The 19932-nt window shown below is 56.3% G+C and overlaps 1 protein-coding gene across 2 annotated transcripts in view; it reads right to left on the bottom strand.

Annotated features, from left to right (window-relative positions):
* Positions 1-469: 469 nt before the first annotated feature.
* ABL1 (ABL proto-oncogene 1, non-receptor tyrosine kinase) overlaps positions 470-19932 on the bottom strand; it is a 78097-nt gene continuing 58634 nt past the window's right edge. For both annotated transcript variants that reach the window (XM_054174207.1, XM_054174208.1), the window contains exons 4-11: positions 18033-18305; positions 13121-13205; positions 12093-12270; positions 9384-9568; positions 6870-7022; positions 6062-6151; positions 5393-5557; positions 470-2731 (exon numbers count right to left, since the gene is read on the bottom strand). In XM_054174207.1, the coding sequence (XP_054030182.1) occupies positions 1029-2731; positions 5393-5557; positions 6062-6151; positions 6870-7022; positions 9384-9568; positions 12093-12270; positions 13121-13205; positions 18033-18305 (2832 nt within the window). In that variant the 3' untranslated portion in view covers positions 470-1028. The remainder of the gene's footprint in view (positions 2732-5392; positions 5558-6061; positions 6152-6869; positions 7023-9383; positions 9569-12092; positions 12271-13120; positions 13206-18032; positions 18306-19932) is intronic.

The following is a 19932-nucleotide window of genomic DNA, read 5'->3' as shown; positions in this document are numbered from 1 at the left end:
AGCCCTGAACCTCCCAGCTCAGGTCTCATGGGGAGGGCAGAAGCCAGGTCCCATCTGCCCCCACAGCACAGAGCTGGAGGAACAGCAGTGGGCACCCATCTGCTGCAGGCACAGTGCTGTCCCTGGACCCATCCTAAGCTATCCCCCTGCCTGCAGCCCTCCTGGCTCTCAGGGAGTGATGCCCTGCTCAGCACCAGCCTCCTGCTCCCCAGCCTCTGCAACCCCCCACCCCCCAGCCTGACTGCTGCTGGGTATCATGGGAGGGAAACAGCAAAGTCCTCCTTCAGACCTTCTCCAGTTGCTACCAAGGGAGGTCCCCAAGCAGGCTCCTCTGCCACTGCATCTGCAGTGCTCTGAACCCAGAGGGATTCCTTTGGGCTCAACAAGGTGAAGGAATTCCTGGACAGTGCCAGAGCTGAGGGGCAGCAGGTGGAGAACCTGGGCAAGCAGCACGAAACTGAACATTTCCCCCTCCCAAGCACCAAATCTGTGGCTTTGCTGTCAGCTAAGTGCCAGCCTCGGGGCAGGGAGCTGTGCTGCAGCCCTCCCAAGGCAGGTGGGGTTGGGGTATTGCTATTCAAGGCTCATCCTCAGGTAGAGTGGGGCAGAGGGAGGGGGGGAGGGGGTGACAATGCAGCAGAGTCCTCCCGAGGAGGATGGCATCTCCGTGTCCATCGCTCTGGCTTCAGTCTTAAGGCTCTGCCCAGAACCACACAACACGAATCAAAAGGCATGGGGGTGGCATCAGCACTCAGACTCGGTAGTCCACAAGGCAAAGGACTCCACAGATTAAGATGATTACAGGGGGTACGAAACACAGGGAGGCTGAGTCGGGAGGGTGGGAAGCGCCTCTTGAAGCCAGCCCCTGCCCCTGGGAGCCGGGGTGGCCCTTGGCAGTCTGCGGCTTCCGCACAGCCCTCGGCTGAACGTCCCCCCCCGGGGGGCTCCTCTCAGTCCACTCCCTCCACAGTTGGCTCCGGCCGGTCGGGATCGGATTTCTCGTCCTTTGTTTCCCAGCCTGGCTTCTGCTACCTCTGGACAATGTCGCTGATTTCTTTCACCGAGCTGAGGAGTTTGCTAAAGTCCTGGGTGGCGGCGGGGCCGGCGCCGGCGCTGGCCGGGCAGATCTGCAGCTCCCGCAGGTTGTTCTCCAGCTTGTTGATGGCCTCCCGGAAGGCGAATTTGTTCCTCATCTGCTGGATGGAGTCCACGTAGCTGACACAGAAGGTGTAGAGGTTCTTGCCAGCCTCCAGCACGGCGCTGTGGCTGGCCATTTGCTCCGAGTTCTTGCTGATGGCGACCCGCAGCGCCTCGGTGCTCTCCAGCACCACTCCCTTGGTGATGGTGCCGCTGGCGATGCGCTCCGGGGGCTGCCGAGTCTTCCGCAGGGACACTCTGGTGGAGATGAGGGGGATGAAGGCTGTGGAGGACGGCTGCTCCCCGCCTGGGGCCGAGGGCAGGGAGGAGGAGGAGGCAGCTGGGGCGGCCGTGCCGAGCAGCAGCTTGGCAGAGGCCTGTGGCTTTGGTGCAGAGGGGACCCCCAGCTTCTTCACACCTTCCCCCGAGGGGTTGGGCTTGACGGCATCGCTGCTCGCAGCCTCTCCAACCTGAGTCGGCTGTTTGGACTTGGGCCCAGACACCACATCTGCTGCCGCTGCTTCGTGGCCGGGGCTGTGGGAAACCTTCCCGGGCTTGCCGGTGGAGGATGAGGACAGGGGGAGCGGGGGGGCCGGCTTCAGCTTCGACAGCTTCCCTTTGTCCTTCCCTGCCGGCTCCGAGCTCTGCTTCAGCCTCCTCAGCCTGGGCTCCTCAGCAGTGGCCTTGCTGGCACCCACGAAGCCGGGGGGGCTGGGCTTGGCGGCAGAGCCTTGCTCCGTCGGCACGGCGGTACCTAAGGCACTGGCTTTGACTCCGTCGTCCTTGTGGAGCGCGCCGGAGGGAGGGGGGGCCGCGGGCTGCCTGCGGCCCAGTTTGGGCGTCAGGGTGGGAGGGCTGGAGCCGGGGCTGGACTCGGCGTCCTTGAAGACCTCGTCGGTGGGCTCCTCGCCCCTCTTGAGCAGCCGCGGGGGAGGGGTGACCGTGCCGCGGGCAGCCAGGTCGGCCTTGGCCTCGCCGGCTCGCTTGCGCGGCAGCGCCGGCTTCTCGCTCCGGTGCCCCCCGAAGGTGGAGGAGTCGAACTGGCGCCCGGTGGACTGCAGGTCCCGAGGCAGGGTGACCGACTTCCACTCGGTGTCCTTGGCCCCGTGGGGCACGCAGGAGGCCGAGCAGGACCTCAGGAAGCGCTTGCTGGAGTTGGAGCCGGGCTCCTCTTCGGCGGCCGCCCCTCGGCTGCCGCTCATGGTGCTGGACTTCTTCCGCAGGTGGGGGGACAGGAGCCCGGAGCCCCCCGGCACCACCCCGTTGGTCACCCCGGCCCCGTTGCTGGGGCTCTGGAACTTGGAGGGGTCCCCCGGGTCGGCGGGGGGCGCGGGGCCGGCCCCGGGGCCGGGCTCCCTGCCCTCCTCCTCGGCGCCCGCCCGGCGCTCCGGGTGCCCGTCCATCTCCCTGAAGGAGCTGCTGCGCTTGGGGGGCGTGGGGGCTGTCTTCTTCTTCTTCTTGATGAGGGCACTGAAGAGGTTGTGCTTCTTGTCCTTGGGGAGCAGCCTCTCATCCTCGTTCAAGCTGCTCTCCAGGGCCGCCCTCTCCTTCCGGGGCAGCAGGGGGGAGATGGCAGGCTCGGGGTCCAGGGGGTCTGCAAGGCACAGAAGAGAGGCTGCTGAGCAGCGCCGCAGGCGGGGTCACAATGCCAGCTTGGAAGGGGCCCCAAGGACCACCTCCAGGTGATGGTGGAGTTGAAATGAGCTGGCTCAGCAGCCTGCCAAGCTGAGCAATGTAGGGGACCCCACCACTCCCCCAGGGGGATGATCCCAGCGTCCAGCTGCTCTCATGGGGAACAATTCTCTTCCGGATTCCAGCAGTAGCTTGTCCCCACCACCACCTCCAGGGACTCCCTGCAAAAAGGGAGTTTCCACCCTCCTGCTATCCACCCTGTGTGTCCTGGTCCATGGCAATAAGGTCTCCCTAAGCCTTCTCTTCTCCAGGCTGAACAGCCCCAGCTCTCTCAGCCCTTCCTCGTGTGGCTGCAGGATCAAACCACTGCAGCACCTCCAGAAGGTGGAGAGAGCTTCAGAGCAGGAGTGAAGCAAGGACAGCCAATGCTCCAGCCCAGGCCCAGCCTGGTCCCCAGCCCTGCACACATTTATTTGTGGGGTGGCCTCTCCAGGACTCTGCTGCCAAGCCACCTTCCCTGCAGGCTGCTGGCTGCAAGAGTGACACACAAACACAAACTGTTTGTGTTCAGACTGCCACCCTCACATCTGGAGACCTGTCTGCACTTCACACTGTGAGGAAGATAAATATGAAGAGGCCTTTGCTGGAGCCCCTGAGCTGCTGCTGCCACGTGAACAGCCAACCCTCTGAATTAATAAGACATCTCTGTAACCCACCTCCATCCCCTGCCTCCTCCTGCATTCAGATTCTGCTGCTCCAAACCTGCCTTCCTGATGTCTTCCTTTGCCAGCTCTGTACCACCGTGGGGGAAGCAGCCTGCTCTGCTTGGAGGTGTCCCTGCTGGCTGCAGGGGGGTTGGACAAGGTGACCTTCGAGGGTCCCCTCCAAGCTGATGCAATCTGTGATTGTGTGAAAGTGGTAGTGAGAGCCTCCTCCAGCAGCCCTGCTCCAGGAGGAGATGAGGGGCTGACCTTTTGCCTCTTTAAAAATGAAGAGAGGTTCATCATGAATTCAGAGAGAGTCCTGGAGGTGCCTGTGTCTCACTGACAGGGGGGCTCATTCCCAGGCCAGGCACTCAGCTGGCATTCTAATCCCAAGGAGGAATGCCCTCAGGGCAGCAGATGCATTGCCAGCTCCACTAGGCAGTAAGGAGGGAGCTGAAGCAGTCACAGAGGAAAAGGAAGATGCTTCTTAGTCAGATGGTGGTGATCACCATGCTGTGGGTAGCACTTGGGCTGAGGAAGGGTTGAGGAGAGAGAATCAGAAGGCAACCAGCTGTGCCCTCTGAGAGGGCAGCAAGATTCCAGGTGCTGTTAAACCATTCCCACAAGGCTTATGGGGACCTGGACAGCCAGCAGAGCTCTCTCAGCTGTTCAGGAGGCTGTGGCCTTTCTGTCTCTAGACACAGGGGAGCTGTGGAGGCTCCAGAGAGGATGAGCAGCTTGCACTGAGGATCAGGCTCCAGCTGCTGGACTTGCCAGAGAAGCCCTGGCAAGTGCAGCTCCAATGGGTAAGGTTTCCCTCCACAAGGAAGAGCAAAGTGACTCCCAGCATAATGTTAAATTCATATTATCCCTGCTGCACTTGAAGCTCTCAAAGCCCTTAAGTATTTAAATGAAGTGATTTTACTTCAAAGCCTGTAACAGGCAGGCAATTCTATTTCCTGTATGTGGTAAATAACCTTCCTCAGGCTCTGCCACCTCCTCTGCCCAGCATTTGACATCTCCTCCGGCTTCCCCCCCTGTGTCTGGATCTGTGCACATCTGCTGCTGCAGCCTGCCCTGCCAGGAGAAGCTGACACTGCCCAGGGAAGGACACTGACAGCAGTGGTCAGGCAAGGCAGCTCCCCCTCCCCCAGGATTTTGGTTTCCTTCCTTGGTTTACACCAAGCTGCAGCCCTGCAGCAGCTCCCCCCTGCTTCTGTTGCCTCAGAGTGGAAGGGGAAGTTCTGGAGGAACCTGAGAGCTTAATTTCATGGAAGATTCTGTAAATACCTCTTTGTCCCTTGCTGAAATTATATTTGGTACCTGCCAAGAGTAATCCCCTTCAGTGCTGCAAGCACAGCTCTGGCAGGAGGGAAGAGTGCAGAAAGCTCCCTTCTGGGGCTTGCTAAACCCCAGCAACCGGCCTGCTTTAAATTATGCAGTGTGATGGTGTAAAGTGGCTTGAACACAGCAGATTACCCAGCACTCAGCTGCAGTGGGAGATCCCTCTGATAGCTCCTGCCAGGGAATGGGGAGAGGATGCGATCAGAGAGCTCTGTGCTCAGGCTCTGGTCTACAGGGAGCTGCAGCCATTAAGCTGAAAGAACTCCCGGGGCTCCTCCAAGCACAGGCAGGTAAAGCATCAATCCCTCAGCCAGAGAAGGATTCACACTCCCAGCTGCTGCCTGTTTCTGGCCCCCAAGATTAACAACCAGGCTCTGGAAGGAACAATAAAAGGGGTTCTGAACCCAGGAAAGCAAAGTCAGCAGCCTGTCACCCAGAAACACAACTGTGGTCCAGCAGGGTGGCAGCAGCTGCGGCTAGGCACAGCTTGGCCGGGGTGAGGGCCTGGAGCTGGCTGTGCATCTTGGCTTCCCCTTGTATTTCCTGAAGGAATAATGACTTTAATTAAAACCTACCACACTCCCCCTGGCCTCGAGCATGTGCAGCCTCCAGGCCCTCGTTGGTGTCTTTGCTCTCAGCAGCTCTCCTGGTGGTTCGTGTTTTGGTTGGCAGCTCTGGGGCCTGCAGGAAATTGCTCATCACACTCCTCATGCCCTTCTTCCCCAGCTCCTTCTCCACCTCTGCAATGCACAGAAGGAAAAAAAAAACCAAACAACCAAAACCAATCACTGAGATCAACAGAAGACAAAAAACCCCCAACAGAACTGTTGTGCTGCTCAGAGTTGCCAGCGCAGAAGAAAGCCAACAGAAGCAAGCAGAGGCTCTTTGAGGCTGTTCAGCCCTTCGGCCCCCTAAAAGCTGAGGTGTGCCCAGAAAAAGCCCCAGCTGAAGACACTTCTGCTCTGTGAGCAGGTGCCCAGGGAGCTGGGGGGGTCACCCCCCCTGGAGGTGTTCAGAAAAGGGGATGTGGTACTCTGTGACACGGCAGAAGGCTGGAACTGGTGATTTCAGAGGTCTTCTCCAACCCCAGTGAGTCTCTGCTCTCTAGGCTGCTTACAGTGGGCAGAACAACCCAGGACTGAGTTTCACTGCAGAGCAGCCTCAGAACCACCTGCAGAGTTAAGGCTGCAGTTGGCCCTTTCCCCATCCCTGGAATTCCCACCCCAAGGGGGACCCAGACCTACCATCTGAAATGCTGGACTCCTGAAACATGGTTTCAAAGGCCTGATGGATCTCAGCAAAGGAAGGTCTGTCAGAGGGGCTCCACTGCCAGCCTGCAAAAACATCACCACTCAGGACTGTGCCCCAGCAGCAGACACTCAGCACTGAGCCAGGAGGAGCTGCTGACCACAGCTCCTTCTCTACAATGTGGGTGAGAGAACATAACGACCTGAAACCTCATCTGGAGGGTGCTGGGCATCTGTGACCACCACTGAGGCAAAGCAATGCTGGAATGAAGATGTCTCTGAGTCGTGTACCAAAAGGCCACAGTGGAAGACAAGCAGTTGCTCCCTCAAGAGCTCCTGCCTCACCCTCAGAGACCAAGGTTTTCTTTAGGAAGACAAAGAAAACCCTCAGCTGAACAGCAAATCCCTCTCCCAGGCTTGTGTGCTCCCAGCAGAGAAGGGCTGGTTTCACAGTGTGCCCTTCCACCCAGCACAGCTGGCAGGGGGACAAGGACAAGGCCAGACCCTGGCACTCTTACTGCAGAGGGTAGGATGAGAGGAAAGGAGGCTCAAGCTGTGCCAGGGGAGGTTTAGGTTGGCTCTTAGGAATATTTTCTTTCTTGAAGGAGTGCAGAGGCACTGGCACAGGCTGCCCAGGGAGGTGGTGGAGTCCCCATCCCTGGAGGTGCTCAGCAAGCTGTAGGTGCTTCAGGATGCAGCTCAGTGGTCACGGCAGTTGGGTTACTCAAGGGGTTGGACTCGGTGACCCTAGAGGCCTTTTCCACCCTCAGTGATTCAGTGATTTGCAGGGCTGAGGAACACTTACAGGCTCTCATCAGCTCATAAACCTTCTCTGGGCAGCCTTCAGGACGCTCCATCCGGTAGTCTTTCTCCAGCAGCTCATAGACTTGAGACAGGTCAATCCCAGGGTACGGAGACATCCCATAGGTGGCAATTTCCCACAGCAGAACACCGAAGGCTGCAGAGGAGAAGCAGAGGGGAGGGACACACAGACACAACAAAAGAAAAGATCAATAAAGCTTTATTTTCCTCTTAAATTCGAGAGGCTGTTCAGTGGGAGCAGTCCCTGCTGGGTGCTGCAGGCTGGAAGCAGCTCTGGGTGGCTCAGAGCCTCGGCTCAGCAGCAGCTTAGATGTTCAAGCAGCGTAACGAACCCCTCGGCCTCCCACGATGTGACAGGGGAGAATTAGACTAATTTTCAATGTATCAGTTGTCTTAAACCTGAACTCCTTGAGATCCTTCAAGTCCTATTAAAGGCACAATTAAGAGACTTCAGAGTGGATTAGCTGGAGCCGTGTCCCTGCTGCAGTGCAGCCCTGACAGCTCCGCTCACCGCAGCCTCTCCCGGGGGACTCGCTCTGAACAGCTCGCTGGGTTTGGGGTGCCCTTGTTCAGCTGCAGCATGGGCTGGAGGGGAAACCAGGGAGGCAGAGGTGGGAGGGAAGGTGCAGCAGCTGCTGCCAACACGACAGGGGGAGAGCAAGATGTTTGTGAGAGCAAAAAAGGGCCTTGGAAGGAGGCGAGGCGCTCGGGTGGCGGAGGCTGGGGATGCAGGCGAGGAGCAGGGGCAGAGCAGCCCCAGCAGCAGCTCAGCAGCCTCCATGGCACGAGTTCAGTCACCCCATTCTCTGCTTAACCTGAAGAGAAAGCCATTACAATTCTGCATAAGCAAGGAAATCACATCCCATTATGTGGTGACACCACCAAGGGCAATTTCCATCAGACATTTCTGTGCACAATTTCCTTTGATTGCTGTCTGGAGGCAGCGAGGTGAAAGCAGCTAAACCCCAGGGTGCCCAGCAGCAGCCGTGGCCTGAGGGGACAGCTGGCTTGCTCTGATCAGGTCCCAGAGTCCACTGCCCCAGCTCTCACCAGGCAAGGTTACACTAACCCTGATTAAAGACACCCAGGACTCCTTTGGGATCTGTCCTCCCTGAGCTCTCTGCTGTCTGCACCAGGCAGGGATCCTGCAGGCACCGCAGCAGCATCCTCGAGAGCGTGGCAGAGGCCTGGCAGCAGCCAACACCACCACAGGCAAGGCCAAAGCAGAAGAAACACCTTGAGCAAACTCCTTGGGAGGCTCTTTTGGGTTTTCCTCCTGCCTATAAAACAGCATCAGCCAACTGCCTGAAAGTTTCTTCCAGCCACAGCCTTTCTCTGCACAGCTTCCCCCAAACTCTGCCTCCCTGCTGGGTTCTAGCCAGAACAAGCTCAGGATAACGTTTTGCAAGGGCCTCTGGGACCATGGCCCACAAAGTTCTATCTCATGTCACTGGGCACCTCAGAGGATGTGACCAACAGAGATATAACTCCCAAGAAAAGCTGATAAAAAGCTCAATGAGCTCTTCTGGGGTCAGATTGGATGGAGTGCAGCTCCATTTCACTAAGCCTTCTCTTATCACCAGCACCTCAGGGCTCCTCAATAACCATTTGTCATCAAATTTTCCCTCTGTTTCTCCTCATCTCATTCCAAAGATGATTATTTCAAAATGCAGAGAGCTGAGCTTGGAGCTATCACCAGACAGATACACACATTATTATTCTGCTTTTTTCCCCCTTGTAACACAAAATGAAGCAGATTTGCACTTTCCTCCTTCAAGTAATTAGGAAGCTCCTGCCCATGGACCAAGCTGGGGCTTCAGTGCTGTGCCACAGCTCTGTCAGGGCAGTGGCACTGCTGCCCTCCAGCCCCACTTGATGCATTTCTAAACACCAAAGGCTCTCTAAACCCCAAAACTTCCTTCATTTCCACACTTGCCAGCACTTCAAACAACGGGTTGGGTTGGGAGGGACCTCAATTCCAACCCCCTGCCACGGGCAGGGACACCTCCCACCAGCCCAGGTCACTCAAGGCCTCATCCAACCTGGCTTTCAACACTTCCAGGCTTGAAGCCTCCACAACCTCCCTGGGCAACCTGTTCCAGTGCCTCCTCACACTCACTGTCAAGAATTTCCTCCTCATCTCCAGACTAAATCTCCCCTCCCCAAGCTCCAATCCATTCCCTCTCATCCTATCACTCCCAGCCCTTGTCACAAGTCCCTCCCCAGCTCTCCTGCAGCCCCCTTCAGGTACTGGCAGGCTGCTCTAAGGTCTCCCTGGATCCTTCTCTTCTCCAGGCTGAACAGCCCCAACTCAAACCTCTGAAGTCAGCATCCTCAGTGCTCTGCCCAAAGCCTGGTTTAGCACAGCTTAGTTCCAAGCTCTCTCAACAGCATGGCTCCAGCTGAGTCCCCTCCTGCACTGCTCCACAATATCCTCACTTCACAGCCCTGCAGAAGAAGGCCAGAGAAGGCTCCACTGCTCCAAGCAGAGGCTTACCCCAGACATCAGATTTGATGGAGAACTTGTTGTAGGCCAAGCTCTCTGGTGCTGTCCACTTGATGGGGAACTTGGCTCCGGCGTGGGCAGTGTAGGTGTCCCCTGTCATCAGCCTGCTCAGGCCAAAATCTGCCACCTTCACCAAGTGGTTCTCCCCCACCAGGCAGTTCCTGGCAGCAAGGTCCCTGCAAAGAACAACAAAACCTTGAGCAGGAGGCTTCCCCAGCTCACGCTCAGCAAGGGCAAGGCGAGCTGGGCCAGGGTGTGATGGATCTTCATCAGAGCCTGCCCCAGCCAGGATGTGGTGATGCACACACACACACACACAGAGGGAAGAGGGAAAGTTATTTTGCATCCTGGCTCTGCAGGACTGTCATCCAAACTTTGGGGGTTTGAAATCTGAAGGGAAAGCTTCCAGAAGCCCCCTCACTTTCAATAAAAGCTGCCACCCTCGGGATAAAAATACTGCCAAGAAATGTCAGCTGCTGGAGTTATCAATAGCCGGGGCTGGGCGCGGAAGGAGCCAGCTCGCAGCGTCTCACTTCTTGCCCACCTCTCTCACACCTTGCTCACCCCAGGCAACACCACTTGCTCCCCAGAACTCCTTTTCCAGTCCTTTCTCAAGCACCACGTTTAGCTCCCAGCTCTGCTCCCCCCTCCCCCTGAGCACACCACACTTCAGCACCCAACTTTCTCCTGCCACCTTCCTGGCCTTTTCCAAACCTGTTGCAGGCTCTGCTCCCAGCCCTCCCTTTTTCCCTTTTAAGCTTAAAATTAAGTCCAAATTAAGCTTTTCCTCCCTGTTTCATCACCTGCCTCCGAGCCTGGCAGATGAAAGATGTGAACATTGCTTCTGCCACTTCCTTGGCTTGTTGGCAGCCTGGGAAATGCTTCAGGAGGATAAAAAAGCATGAAGCACAAAGCAGCTCTCTCCTAATAACAGGTTTCATTAAAAACACTTTTCCAGATTATGTCAGGTTGGACTCAAAATTGATTCCAACAGCAAGCTCCAGTGAGATCTTTAGATAGGAGGCAGAGGCTGCTGCTGCTGCTGCCTTGTTCTGCACAATCAGAATAAATTAAAACCCTTCCCCCCACCCCCCCAAGTCTGTCTCACTGGATGCCCATTAAAGCTTCCCTGGGTTTGAAGACACCTCCTTATCAATGCTGATTACGACACTGTGGGGCTAAACAAAAGCTCCTCTCCAGGAGCAAGCCCCTCCTCCTTCCCCAAGTCATTAAACAGGGTCACATCCAGGCCTCTGGAATCCAGGGGTGGGAATGGTGACTCCTAAAATAATGGGGGAGGGGGGTGGCTGATGAGGGAAGATGGCAAGTCTTTTATTTTAGAGAAATGGGTCAGCAGGAGGAAGGAGAAACCAAGTGAGCAGGAGAGCAGGCGGAGGGGACTCGCAGGAAGTCCACTTGCTACAAGCCTCAGGGATGAAACACTTTGAAGAGAGCAAATCAAAGGCTGGGAATCTTAATTGGCAGCATCAGCCCTCACTTTATTGACTGACAGAAGCACTTCAACAGCCCTTTCAGGCAGCAGGGACGAGGCCTGGCTTAGAGGAACACCCAGAACTCTTTCCACACGAGCTGCATGTTGGTCTCCATGAAGAAGCAGCTGCTAATTTCCTACTGCCGCTAATTGGGCAGGAAAGGTCAAGCTCTGGCACAGAGAGAGGCTTGTAGGAAGCTCAGTGGCTCTCCAGGCTCGGTGCAGAACGTTGTCATTACATTGCTAGGAGGCCACTGGCACAAGATGAAGAATGCAAAGCTGCTGCCATAATTGCTGCACACTTAAAGGTCAGAGACTCTGAGGCTTCAGCCAGCGCAGAGCCGCTTGGTAAAGTCAATGCACAATGGTGGGAGACAACCCCTACCGAGCTGGGAGGGCAAAGAGGATGGAACAAGGAGCACCAGGGACTGGGAAGGCACTAAGAGGGTCTGTGAGCACCTGCAGCAGGGGCTCAGGGCTGCCAGAAGCAAGGGAGAGCAGCGGTGAGCTGGGCTGACGTGCTCTGGGTACTTTGGGAAGCGTTTCCATTTAAGGCTCTTGCCCCAAATCCAGAAGTACTGATAGGGCTTTCCCCTGCAGCTGCTCCAGAGGTGAAAGGAAAGGAATGAGGAGAGCATCCTGCAGCCAGGCTGATGTCCAAGTGTGTCAAACACAGGACAAAGTGCAGCTGAGCCAGTGCCATGATAGTCTGAAAGGCAGGGAAATAAACAGAATCACAGAGGGCATCAGATGGGAAGGGACCCTCAAAGGTCATCTTGTCCAACCCTCCTGCCATGGGCAGGGACACCTCCAACTGGATCAGGCTGCCCAGGGCCACAGCAAGTTTAGTCTTGAATGGCTCCAAGGATGGGGCCTCAACCACCTCCCTGGGCAAGCTGTTCCAGTGTCTCACCCTCACTGGGCAGAGCTTCCTCCTGATGTCCAACCAAACTCTGCCCTGCTCCAGATTCAGATCACTGCCCCTTGTCCCATCCCCACAGGCCCTCCCCAGCCTTCCTGCAGGTCCCCTGCAGATACTGAAATGCAGCTCTGAGGTCTCCCTGGAGCCTTCCCCAGGCAGCACAGCCCCAACCCTCTCAGCCTGTCCTTGTAGGAGAGGTTCTCCGGCCCTCCGACCCGCCTGGCAGCCCTAACCCAAGGAGTGTTTCGTGCTTTGAGGTTCAGGGGTGCTAGGCCACCCTTCCTACCTGTGAATGAAGTTCTTCTTCTCCAGGTACTCCATGGCTGAGGAGATCTGTGTGGCCATGTAGAGCAGCACCACGGCGTTCACCTCCTGCCGGTTGCACTCCCGCAGGTAGTCCAGCAGGTTCCCGTAGGTCATGAACTCGGTGATGATGTAGAAGGGAGGCTCCCGGGTGCACACCCCTGGGCACCAGCAGAATGCTCACAGTGAGGGCTGCAGAATGCCAGACAGCCTCCAGCTTTTGCTCTCTAGGGCAAGTTCGACCTCCAGAAGGTATGGGGCTCACAGAGAATGGTGGGGGGTTGGAAGGGATCTCTGGAGAGGATCGAGTTCAACCCCCGCTGACAGAGCAGAACCACCCAGGGCAGGGCACACAGGAACACAGCCAGGGGGGGCTGGAATCCCTCCAGAGAAGGAGACTTCACAGCCTCTCTGGGCAGCCTGCTCCAGGGCTCCAGCTCCCTCACACCAAAGAAGTTTGCCCTCATGCTGAGGTGGAACCTGCTTTGCTCCAGCTTGTACCTGCTGTCCCTTGACCTGTCACTAGGCACCACCACGAGGAGCCTGGCACCTTCATCCTGGCACCTTCATCCTGGCACCCACCCCTCAGATATGCATAGGCACTGATCAGATCCCCTCTCAGCCTTCTCCTCTCCAGGTGAAACAGCCCCAGGGCACTCAGCCTTCCCTCACAGCAGAGACCTTCCACTCCCTTCATCACCCTCCTAGCCCCTGCTGGACTCTCCGCAGCAGATCCCTGTCCCTCCTGAGCTGGGGAAGGAGAGGAGGACTCCTGCTCAGAAGTGGTTAACAGAAGGCTTTAATTTCCTGCTCCAGGCTGTGGCAAGTTGAACAGGATGGGGACGAGCTCATTAAAACTCATGGCTTAGTGGTACAAATGGTGAATTTTGCCAGACAATGAGTGTCTGTATTTAAAGCCTTGCTGTGGTAAGCAGCTTATCTGCTCCTTAACATCCCTATCACTGCACAAGGGTTTAGTCCAAATCCCTCTGCTTGGTATTTATCACTTACCTAATAACTGCACCAAGTTGGGATGCTTGATCTCCTTCATTACTGCAGCTTCCTTCAAGAACTCTTCCACCTCCATGGTGTCCTCCTGCAGCACAAAGGGGAAAGCTTTGGCAAGGGCACTGCACAGGGGAGGGGGAAGTTTTGGATGGGGACACACAGAAAAGGAGCTGCAGACTGACAGCATCCAGCACAGCTCTTTCAAAGCAACCTCTCCCTGCAGCCCCAGCACAATGGCCAAGGAGCTGTGGCTCAGTGGAAGCTGAAAAACATATACTGGTATCATTCTTATTCTAAGGGAGGCTTTTTGTAGGGCAGGAAAATCCATATCCCTTTTGTGAAGGGCCTCTCACAGGACCACTCAGGAGCTGAAAAGGAAAAATGGACTTGTCCCTACCAGGAAATAAAAACAGGGAGAGAAGATGAAACAAGCAGAGGAAAAGCAAGGGAACGAGAATGGGCACGGAAGGAAGGACACCACAGCCAAATGCCCCAGAAGCTGATGAAATGTGGGCAGCCCAGCTTCACTGGGTGGGAGTAAGAGGTCTCCCAGTGCAGGCAGGAGCAGAGGCAGCCACTGCAGGAGTGAGAGCCTGGGGTCTGAGCCTTCCTTGCTGGCATTTAGAGGCTGCCCCGCTGCCGGAGCCGTGCGGGGCAGACCTGTCACTGCCTGTTTGCTCAACCCCAGACAGCTGCCTGGCACGACACAAAGCCAAGCAGGAGCCAACCCTGCTCCAAAGCCATCCTGTCTGAAGCAAACAAAGCCCCAAATGGCCAGAAGGTCATTTCAGAGTGGTGCAAACCCCACGGAGCTCTCCCTGCAGCGCGGTTTCTTTCCACCTCCATGTTGTATTCTCCTGTCTTATTTTCCTTGATGGATTAATGTTGACAGGCTACATGGACGAAGTGTTTTAAGGCAGGATTGGAGAGGATTTACTGCTGCTGGTGAGAATGATAACAGTGGGCTGCTGCTGGAGGCTCAGCCAGCTCTGCTCTGCAGCTAGCGGTGCGAGCAGGCGGCTAAGGCTTCGCTCAATCATTGCCCATTCCTCGCCAATTAGCTTGATTGGCAGCTGTGACGTGCTGAGCACAGCCCCTCCAAGCCAGGCACCCGAAGGGCCTGGGGAGCACAGCCCCAACTGTTTTCCTTGGCAAAGGGAAGTAGGTTATGAATCCAGGTTGACAAAATTACCCTAAATACACATCGGTGCCCTGGGTGCTGCGTGAGCCCTGGAAGGCTGCTCCCTGCACCGCTGCTCCTCCGTCTGAGCAGTACCCAGAGGAGCAGGGAGGACACAGAGAGCTCCAACAGTGACCCCTCTGAGAAGCTGATCTCATGCAAAGGGCCAGGCTCAACCAGCTTCCCCTGCACAAACCCAGGGAAGCAGTCAAACCAGTCTGGCTGCAGAGTGTTCTCCTGGCAGAGCACAGGACCAAGCCACGGCATTAAGGGACACCGGGGCTGCAAGCTGCCTGATTTCAAATCCAGCTTCTCTGCTGGGGGTGGGGAGGGGAAATGTCAAATACAAGAGGGCAAAAGAAAGAGGCAGCAGCTCTGCTGCCTGCAGACTCCAGGTGTGCACTAAGAAAGTGCTGAGCTGCCCAGCTCACAAGAGCCCAGCCATTAAATGGCCCTCACGGGGAGCAACCTTTGGCCGTGGTCACAGCAGGCTCTGCTTAGTCCAGCAGGTCTCAAAGCTCCACCATCAGCTGCTGCAGCCACTGCCCAGCTCATGCCCCTTCCACCAGCACCAGCTGCAACCCTACAGAGCTGTGCTGTGGGACGAGAGCCTCATGACAGCCGATGTGCCCTGTGTGGCTCGCTGAGCTCCCAGGGATGGATTTTAATGGGGAGCATCTAAGCAGCAAAGCATTGTCCTGCACTTCCCAGAGCTGAGGAACAGCCTGTGCCGTGCTGAGAGCCTCCTTGTGCCACCCAGAGCCCTGAGAGCCAGCCAGGAGCTCCATTTAGGTACTTGACAGCACACTGAACAGCGCAGGGGCGTTCGCAAGCAGCGCTGCTCCCCGAGAAGCCGCAGCGAGCATCGGTTCTCCTCTTTCCTTCCCTCCCTCTTATCTTCCTTGTAGCAATACCTGAAGTAGAGGTGGAGGTGGGGTGGGGGGAGGAGGGAAGGAACAAGAAGAGGAGGAAGGAACAAGAAGAGCCACAGAAAGTTTTGCAAATGATGCTCTCAGAGGAAAACAAAAGTGAGTCATTCGCAGGGCTGCGCAGAGCCTGCCCAGGGCTTTGTTTTCCCCTGGGGGCCTGGGCTCTAAATGGGATTTGAAAAGTGTTTCCCAAAACTTTGAAGGAAGCTCTAATCCCACCTGCCAGGCAGCAGACTGATGCATTTAGGGAAGGCAGATTAGCAATTTGCTTTTAAGGCTGCATAACTGTGGGCTGAAGCCTTTCTCAGCCCTCCTCTTGGTTCTTCCTGCGGTCCCCGGTGGAACGTGGCTGCTCCTCAGCACGCTCTGAGCCACTTGGAGTCATGTTGCATCAAATATTTATTGGAGATATTTGAAACAGTCATGCTCTGTGTTAAGCTTTCTCTTTGTGCACAAACAGATTTGATGGGGTAACACTCAACTGGCTTCTGTTGAGGGGGTTCAGAGAGGAGGGAATGAAAGCAGCGAGCTACAGTTGGGAGCCGAAGGAGGCAGCAGGCATCAGCCCTCGCCCCGCAAGCAGCAGCAGGAGAGGGGATGCTACAGCAAACAGCGTTCCAGGGAAGAGCCAGAGTCTGCTTCTGCTGTAAACAGGCATTTGCCATTAAACCTGGTCCCATCCCAGCCCCGGGACGGCCCCCAGAGCGCGCCCCGCAGTCCCCAAGCAGGGACAACACTAGGTGTCACTGGCTCCCTGTGCAAGCTGCCACTTGGACTCTCCTCCGCTGGGGAGCAGCAGCAGGAACCTCCAGAGTCCAAAAAAGGCCAAAATGAAAATACTTTCTGCAACCATAGCAACCCAGAAGCACCGAGGGAGCTGCTGCTGGGAGCACAAGAGGAGATCTTTTCCCCCAAATCAAGGACCTGCTCCTCCCCCGACAGCGAAGCCTCTCCACACTTCCTTCCACTTCAACATTTCCATTGCAAGAAAGAGAAAGAAACAAACACCCCCAACACCCCCCCCAGCTCTGTTTGTTTCTGCCAGCCCAAACCACATCCCCACTGGAGGAGGGAGAGCCTGGTGTCAAGTTAGCATAAGCTGCTGTTAGGCAATCAAATGGGATGCGTGTGGAAGGTGCCAGAAGATCTCGAGACGTTTCTATAAACATAAATGAATTAAGCAGTGACCTCCTGAACCCACAGAGCACTATTTGCATTCCCAGAGACAAGGCAAGCAGGAGACACAAAGCAGGGAGCAGAGCCAGCAACACAGCTGATTATCCAGCTCCTCATTAAAGCCACTTAATGAATTCTAATGGCTTTCAGCCTGCCTCCACTTTTTCCTCCTCTTGGATCTTTTGCTTAAGGAGCAGCTGGGAAGAGCTGCTGAGGACTCCCAGGTACCCAGGGAGGTTGGCTTTTGGGAGACACCCCACAGAAGGCAGAAGATCAAACCATGTGAAGCCTCCCTGAAGCACAGCCTTTGAATTTCCCAGTCCCCAGCTGTCCTCCAAACCCCAGCTGGGGGTGGTGTGCTCCTCCCTGAAGAGCTCCCCCCTGCCAGCCCCTGCACAGCAGGGCACTGCCTACTGCTCTCAGCTTTACCTCCCTGGCACTGGGGATGGCCTCAGGTGTCTCAGGCACCACAGCAAACCACAAGATCAAACTCTTTCCAAACCACTCAGCCCCAGGTCTACAGCACAGAAAAGAGGAGGCAGAGAATCACAGAATGGGTTGGGTTGGAAGGGACCTTAAAGATCATCCAGTTCCAAACCCCCTGCCACGGGCAGGGACACCTCCCACTAGACAGGGAACAGGGCACAGGCTGGGAGAGTTGGGGCTGTTCAGCCTGGATAAGAGAAGGCTCCAGGGAGACCTCAGAGAGGGGATTGGACGTGGCACTTGGTGCCATGGTTTAGTAGTCAGGAGGTCTTGGGTGACAGGTTGGACTTGGTGATGTCTGAGGTCTTTTCCAACCTTATTGGTTCTATGATTCCAGCACCTGAAGGAGCTGGGGAAGGACTTTTGGCAATGGGAGTGACAGGATGAGAAGGAATGGATTGAAGCTTGAGGAGGGCAGATTGAGACTGAAGACTGGAGACATGATGGGGTGCTTGGTACCATGGGTTAGTTGATTAGGTGAGTTGGATTGGTTGATGGGTTGGACGTGATGATCTTGAAGGTCTCTTCCAACCTGGTTCGGTTCTATTCTATTCTATTCTATTCCTATTCCTATACTATTCTATTCTACTCCTATTCCATTCCTATTCCTATTCCATTCCTATTCCTATTCCATTCCTATTCCTATTCCATTCCTATTCCTATTCCATTCCTATTCCTATTCCATTCCTATTCCTATTCCTATTCCATTCCTATTCCTATTCCATTCCTATTCTATTCCTATTCCTATTCCTATTCCATTCCTATTCCTATTCCATTCCTATTCTATTCCTATTCTATTCCTATTCCTATTCTATTCTGAAGAAATCCTTTCCAGGGAGGGTAGGGAGACACTGGAACAGGTTGCTCAGGGAAGCTGTGGAAGCCTCCTCCCTGGAGTGCTGGAGGCCAGGCTGGATGAGGCCTCAAGCAGCTTGGTCAGGTGGGAGGTGTCCCTGCCCACGGCAGGGGGCTGGAACTGGATGATCTTTCCTGTCCCTTCCTTTCCCTTCCAACCCGACCCACTCCATGAAGCCACAACCCAAGCGCCGCGGTGCCTCACCAGGCCTGCGGGCCAGCAGCCAGCCCGGCCTCGCTCGCCGCTGGGACACAGAGAGAGGAAGGCTGCAGAGCCTCCAGCCCCTACCTTGAGAGTCTTGACGGCCACGGTGAGGTTGTACTTCTTCCAGACCCCTTCGTACACCTCCCCGTACTGCCCCCCGCCCAGCTTGTGCTTCATGGTGATGTCTGTGCGCTCGATCTCCCACTTGTCGTAGTTGGGGGAGACGCCGTAGATGGTCGGCTTGTTGCGCTTGGGCGCGGGGTAGTGCAGGGTGGTGATCAGCCCGTCGGCCACCGTGGAGTGGTGGTGCACCAGCTCTGCCAGGGTGTTGAAGCGGCTCTCCGAGGAGACGTACAGCTGGGGACCAAGGGGACAGAGAGAGCTCCCTTCAGGCGGCGCCCAGGCAGCCTGCCCTCGCCCCGGCGCCCTCCCCGCAGCGCTGCGCCGAGAGTGAGCGTGGCTGGGGTGGGGAGCGCAGGGACCCAGGGGCAAACCCATGCGTGGGGCTGGAGCCAGGGCAGGGGAGAGTGTGAAGAGCATCAGACTGGTGGGAGGGTGGAAATGCCTTCCTAGAAGCCCTGGGCAGCAGGGAGCTGTCACCCTTGGTATCTCAATTCCATCCTCACTGCCGGGGTGCTGACATTTCCACCTGCCTGAATTCTCCTTTAAGTGTCACTAGCAAACCAGGGGCTCTTGGCCCAGGCTCCTGCAGAGCCTTCTGCAGCTGGTCAGCTCCACCTGGTGATGGGCACCGATCAATAACCCAGCAGTAAAATCATTAGCAGTGAATCAAACCTGCTGTGAGGCACAGAACCTCCTCCCTGGTGCCTTTTTAACACTCCAACAGAAGGCTAAAATGAAGACTGCAGACACAAAGACCCCTGGTCTTCTTCCTGGAGCCTTCAGTGCTCCCCAGGAGGAAGCCTGGAGCCTTCAGTGCTCCCCAGGAGCTCAGCCTGGCCACAGCACACCTCTGTGCCCAGCAGCACTTGCTCCACACATTTCTCCAACACCTCTTTCTCCTGCCAGCCTCTTCTCCTAGTTACAGGACATGATCCCACAGAAACCATTCATCCTCACTGCAGCACCAGCAGATATTAAATCCCCTGGACAGGCTGAGTAATGATCCAGCTGGCTGGGAAGGCCCCAGGTGCTGAGGGAGGGGAAGGTAAGAGCTCTCCTTCAGCAGAGCCACGCTCCGCTGCGACGCAGCTAATGGAGCGTGACACGAGCGGCTCGGAGCCAGGGGCCTGCTGCAGCAGCCCCCAGTCCACACAGGGAAAATGAAAGCCATTAGCTCTGCTCTCCCCAGCTCCTCAGCTTTTAGAGGTGGGAAGAGCATGGGAAACCCCAGCCCAGCAGCACTGGTGTCACAGTTTCCTGCTCAGGAAACTGAGCACCCAGGGGGTTGAAGGGAGCAGGCTGCAGGCTCCAGCACCTGATGCATGCCCCTGGCAAATGGCCCCTGCTGAAGGGTGCTGGTGGTGGGGAGGGCTCTGGCTGCCTCTTGGCTCATCCCTGCATGAAGAGCCAGAGCCCAGGAGCCACAGCTCTTGGTCAGTGCAGCTTCTCAGTGTTGTCTTTCCAACCCCCATCAGCTGCAGGCCACAGAACTGTTGAGGCTGGATGAGACCTCTGAGATCAAGGCCAAGTGCTCACCCCGAGCTGCACCAGGGGAGGTTTAGTCTGGATATTAGGAACAATTTCTCCACTGAAAGGGTCACCAAGCACTGGCACAGGCTGCCCAGGGAGGTGGTGGAGTCCCCATCCCTGGAGGTGTTCAGATGATGTTTGGATGAGGTGCTGAGGGCCTAAGAGCTGCGTGCAGGGAGATGTTAGGTTCTGGTTGGCCTCCTGCCCACGGCAGGGAGGTTGGGTTGGATGATCTCTAAGGTCTCTTCCAGCCTAAGCCATCCTGTGATTCCATGGCTCCATCACTTGGGTTTTTTCCAGCCAGGTGACTCCATGATTCTATCTGCTAGGT

This window comes from Dryobates pubescens, chromosome 29, assembly GCF_014839835.1.
Source record: "Dryobates pubescens isolate bDryPub1 chromosome 29, bDryPub1.pri, whole genome shotgun sequence".
NCBI lineage: Eukaryota > Metazoa > Chordata > Aves > Piciformes > Picidae > Dryobates > Dryobates pubescens.
This window is presented reverse-complemented; position numbering and strand designations above follow the sequence as displayed.